Source organism: Nuphar pumila, chromosome 3, assembly GCF_984573655.1.
Source record: "Nuphar pumila chromosome 3, dmNupPumi1.hap1.1, whole genome shotgun sequence".
Classification (NCBI taxonomy): domain Eukaryota; kingdom Viridiplantae; phylum Streptophyta; class Magnoliopsida; order Nymphaeales; family Nymphaeaceae; genus Nuphar; species Nuphar pumila.
Window position 1 is genome coordinate 3,096,464 of NC_143251.1, and position 5,353 is coordinate 3,101,816.

The 5,353-nt window shown below is 41.5% G+C and overlaps 1 protein-coding gene across 1 annotated transcript; it reads right to left on the reverse strand.

Moving 5' to 3' along the window:
* Window positions 1–503: 503 nt before the first annotated feature.
* Window positions 504–3,717, reverse strand: LOC149841655 (heptahelical transmembrane protein ADIPOR2-like). The gene is made up of 4 exons (XM_089998621.1): window positions 3,151–3,717; window positions 2,934–3,017; window positions 2,794–2,842; window positions 504–1,303 (listed from the first exon to the last, which is right to left on the reverse strand). The coding sequence occupies exons 1-4, from the start codon at window positions 3,369–3,371 to the stop codon at window positions 635–637; spliced, it is 1,023 nt and encodes a 340-aa protein (XP_089854747.1). The 5' UTR covers window positions 3,372–3,717; the 3' UTR covers window positions 504–634.
* Between the last annotated feature and the right edge of the window lie 1,636 nt (window positions 3,718–5,353).

The following is a 5,353-nucleotide window of genomic DNA, read 5'->3' on the forward strand; positions in this document are numbered from 1 at the left end:
TGCAAATTTATATACGGGAAGCAAGACATTTTTGTCTAACGCATATTGACATTTCCATCAAAAGCATATCTACCTTTTTTATATGTTATTTTATTATAAAGTCATCATAGACAACATTGGCATATAAATTATCGTGGGTCCCAAAATATTTCTTGGCCACCAATTTGTGTTTCGAGGAGAACACACACGACCCTCCTGGGGTGGAATGTGTGGCATCCGATGGGTGAGGGGAGGGGAAGAGAGGGAGCATCCCTGGACCAAGTACCTTTACATGAATCTCATACTCACGTTTTTCTCTCTCTCTCTCTCTCTTTCTCTCTTGTTGTGTTCATCAAACACTTGAATCTTTTTATCCGGTTTGAAATCAAAAGATGTGATATCCCAAGATTTTTATATCCTATGGGTGTGAGATCACCGGATCGGAGGTAATCAAACGGCACCCACACTGTTTTGTTTCTTCCAATACACAACCCGCGGCATTCAAACGGAGACAGCTCAGCGCAGCCACCTAAATAACTTGTAATATAATGAAGTCTTATATATAGTTCCTCAACAAGCAATATGACTGACAGAAGAGTGGGACCAAACAAAACCCTCATATCTTTAAAAAAAAAACAGGGGCGGGCCATCCGGCTCACATGGGGTGGCACGTGGTCCCATCACGCCAACCGAGCAGCACGAGAGTTGCACCATAGTGGGCCAGGGCTCCAGCAATGACAAACACATGAAAGATCTGGTGGCTGTGCCCAGCAATGTCAAAGGCCCCAGGCTTCCACTTCTCAGGCACCCTGCTCACATAGAACCCAGCACCAGCAGCATAGAAGAAGGCCATGGCCAGCTCATAGGCCAAGGTCAGGTGGCAGTGAGGCTGGTCCCAGTTGAGCCACAGTGCATGAACTGCCGGCACCACGCCGGAGAATCCCATGGCCAAGAAGAGCGTGGCACGGAACGGCCGGAATTGCGCCGAGGAGAATGCGGGAGTGAGGATCGTGACGACTGCAAACACTCCCAGAGAAGCAATGGAGGAGAGGTAGAGGAAGCGCCACAGAGGCTGACAGAGGAAGACGTAGTAAATGGGAGGGAAGAAGGAGGAGACGATCATGAGGGTGATGCCGGCGTAGTCGAGGCGACGGAAGAAGAGGTTCAGCTTGTGGGAGTGGCAGGCGAGGAGGTGCGAGAGGGTGCTGCAGAGCAGGCACAGCATTGATCCCACGAGAAAGACTAGCCATGGCCATCTTGGCACTGGTGCACCTGGCCTGCTGCTGCCTTTTCCCTCTGCTAGGATAACGTCCCTGTGGACCAGCTGAAAATAAAAAACAAACCCATAACATAGGTGAGCTCACTCAGAGAGATGAAACACGAGTCCAGCAATCGAAGAAGCCGGTGTGTGTTGGCTTCTTAAAAAGTAGGGCTGGGAAACGAGATGAGCAGGTCACAGTTCTGCTCGGCTCAAAAATTGAGCTCAGTGAGTCGAGTTACAAGCCAGCTCGTTTAGGTAAATGAGCCGAGAGCACGAACATGGCAAGCACGGCTTGGCTCAGCTAGTATAGGCTTGTTTTACATATAATATATTTTATATATATTATATTTTATATATAATATGCATATTATATATGTTTTATATTTGCATTATACTATATTTTATATATCTTCAAGCTTAAAAATACTTAAATTCTTTTTTTAAGAAAACAAGCCTGCTTGTGACCGGCTTGCAAAGCTCAGATTGTGATGAGCTCACAAGCCCGAGCTATGGTGTACCCTTAACGAGCCGAGCCCGAATTGCCGAAGCTCAGCTTGTTAACCAGCCATACTTAAAAGTAACTAATGATATTAATATCCGATCACTAATTAAATAAACAATTTATAATTGAAAATTGTCTTTCTGTCTAGCTTGTTATTTGCTTGTCTTTCAACCAAGTGAATTTCCTGTGAACCAGTAATGAGGATGTTGTTAACCACCTTTTAAGTAGGGACACGCAACCTCTTATGAGATGGCGATCACCTTGGATGGGGACTGCTCCAGTTACTGGGCCTGGGCCTGTGTTGACGTAGGTGTAGTGGGCTTGGACCATATCGGTGGAGTACAAGCATCTATAAGTAGAGCTGGTAAACTAGCTGAATGAACTAAACAAAGGGTGTTCAATCTAAGCTTATTTTTAAGGAAATCGAGCCAAACTCGGGCTCATAGCGAGTGTGAGCTTGAACTGGCCTGTTTACCAAAAAAAATACTTTTTTAAAAATGAAAATAATATAAATTCTAAACCGAACCAAGCTCAAACCGGATCATTTACAAAATGCATGTATTGTTTTAAAGCTATCAGCAATAGAATTTGAACTCTAAACCTATTGCTTGTAAGCCAAACACTTCAGTCATCTATACTCTATGATATAAAATATATGTAAACTATATCTATTACTAGTTAAAGAGCTTATACGATCTGAGCCGAACATTTGTTGTTCATGTTCGGCTTGCCGAGCATATTTCACGAGTTTGAACAAGCTCTTTACAAACCCAGCCAGCCATGAGTGGCATGGCTCATCTCGTTTCCCAACCCTATCTGCAAGTATGGCCCGATGAGCTGCCATCCATGTCAAAGGGCCAAATAAGCTGGTTGGCAGATACCAAACTACTACCATCTTTGTGTACCCAAAACCAAATCCGAGTCAGAATGGAAATATATTGGATGACTTGGTTCCAATCAACCCAAGAAAAGCCAGTAGCACTCGAGAAAAACCTCGCCAATTCAAGAATGAGCCGCACCACATATTACGAAATAATAGAATCTGACTTACATGAATCAAGTTGTCTGAGCTATTGGTGTTGGCATGAGATGGTAGGGACCTGTAAGTAATACACCAATATATTGTTTTTAGGCTAAGGACACCAACATATTTAATCAACCAAATTTATGGAGAGAGAGAGAGAGAGAGACCATGAGAAATTGGTCAGAAGGTCCGGCATTTCTATGATGCTAATGATGGTAAGAACCAAGAAAAGGAAAAAACCTGTCAAATGCCTGCAAGTACAATTCAATCATATGATTTTGCAATATCAATCAGATTATATATGATATCCCAATACCAACAATAGAAAACAAAAAAATTAATGCGTTTCTTAAGAGATGCAGAAACAGAGAGAGAGAACCATACGTCCAAATGTTGAGCGTCTCGTTGTGCCAGGAGAAGATGCTGAGGACGGATTCCTTCAAAGGCCACTCAGCCCTATAATAATCCAATATGAACTCATTGTCCTTCAAGTACTCCGGCAACTCCTCATACTTCACAAATCGGCACTCGAATTTTCTCGCCTTCTTGGTCTCCATCACACACCCTTCTCTCCCTTTCCTCCTGCACGCGACCCCTCCTTGCATCGACAATCCTCACCAGGAAAAAAAAAACAATGGGTTCTCCTCCTTTTTCTCTTCCTGCAATCGATCGATCCTCCCTTCCCTCTTTCTCTCTCTAACCTGAAATATAGGGAAAAAGAATATACACCGCTTTCTGCAACGCTTCCCCTGCACGTTGTTGTCGGTGCTGCTGGCTGGTTCGAAATACCAATGAATACGAAAACCGTGAGGCTTGGTGGTAAAATTTTCCAATCCAACCAGGGTGGGGAAGCGTTACAGATGGCACCCACTTCTTTTTCTTTGGCTTCATCAAATCTCCCCAACCACTCTTCCCCTACCTCCCAACGCTCCCTCCCCAACCTGCCCCCCTTTTGTTCCTCATCCTCTCCCTTTATAGGCGAGAATAATGGCTACAAACTTAAGGCTGTCAGTCTTAAAGGGAAGCAGATCGGGTCATGCTGAACATGAGCGTTTTTGCTCATGCCGACATCGTGGCCATCCGATTTGCATTTTAAAAAGCTCAAAACTCAACAAAACCACGTGGCATTCATCCAAAATGTCGGCATGAGCAAAAACGCTCATCTGCTTCCGTCTTAAAAGGGTTATCCTACAATAGAAGTGTGGGTTACGGTGGTCATGCTATGGTTAAAACAAAAAAAAAAAATCTTATGAGAGTTTTTCTTGCTTTGCTTTCAAACGTTTGAGTGAAAAACGCATTAACTGCTGTTTTGGAAACGCTGTGTTTTGTATGTTTTTATAAAAATTAAAAATCAATGGCTTAAGATTTCATAAATATTTAAGGCTTAAAAAATCATATTTTTTTTATAAAAAAACGCTATTCAATTGTCATTTTCTATCAATTAGACCGTGTTAAACACATTTGCAGAGTCAGATTTACAAAAAAACAACTTGAAAATACTTGTTCACTAAGATAGGTTCCTGGTAGGCAGCTACCACTTTTCTTATATATAGTGGTAGCTGCCTACCAACTTCTCAACCAGACCTGAGCGGATGGTGTCCACTGAGGTTTTTTTTCTGCCCAATATATATATATATATATATATATATAGGGAGAGAGAGAGAGAGAGTAATGGGTAGGGGTTAAATGAAATATGCTAATTGAGTTTCTCAGGGTATTTTAAAATTTTGACCGTACAGATGTGATCTATCCCCTTGATTTTACACGGATTAGCTCTTGAAGTGTTCGATTCCGACACATGGGTGAGTTTTTATAAGGTTGGAAAATCAACGGTCCAAAATCTTTGTAAAATTTCAATGCTTCAAATATCATTTCTTTCATAAAAAACGCATGATTCAGGTGTGGATTCCTCTTAAATCGACCATGTCCAACACATTTATAGGGTCGGAACTGTAAAAAAAAATATTGAAAGAGCAGAAAAAACTCATTTGGCATGTATCATTTAGCACCTACTCATTTCTCTCTCTCTCTCTCTCCCTATATATATATATATATATCAAGTTGGTTATGGACCGGTCTCAACTATATTGATTTTGTAAAGTTTTATTGCATGTTCTGTAAATCAAACCCTGTAAATGTTGATCTCTACGGGAATTTCTTATGTTAAGATATGTTAAGAATCTGAACATTAACTGTCCATATTGCACCAAAACTTTGGAATGAAAAACCCCAACTTTTTCATCAAAACAATTCAAACCAAAGCATGTTTTTCTACTTAAACACATCTGCAGTCAAATCAAACACGTGCAGCTATGGCTTTTTGAAGTGTTCCATACGGAGTTAATACTCAAATTTGTTAGGACAGACCAATTACTCTGAGAAGCCCCAAGTTCGAACAAGAGGATTTAGATATATATTGTTCTGTTCCATCAACCTCTCATGGTCTGCCATAACCTGTTGCCTGCCCTTTTATCCTCCAAAAAGACAACAGTTTGGTTTTTGTTTGGAGGCACAAAGAAGGCCAGTTTGTTTTTCACCCGTAGACGAGAAAAAATCGGATGCAGAATTGGAATTTTCAAGTTTTGCC

Coding starts and splice junctions, on each gene's coding strand:
- LOC149841655 (XM_089998621.1), bottom strand. CDS start 3,371: ATGCAAGGAGGGGTCGCGTGCAGGAGGAAAGGGAGAGAAGGGTGTGTG. Junction 3,018..3,150: donor GAGACGCTCAACATTTGGAC/GTATGGTTCTCT, acceptor TTGTACTTGCAG/GCATTTGACAGGTTTTTTCC. Junction 2,843..2,933: donor CTTCTGACCAATTTCTCATG/GTCTCTCTCTCT, acceptor TATTACTTACAG/GTCCCTACCATCTCATGCCA.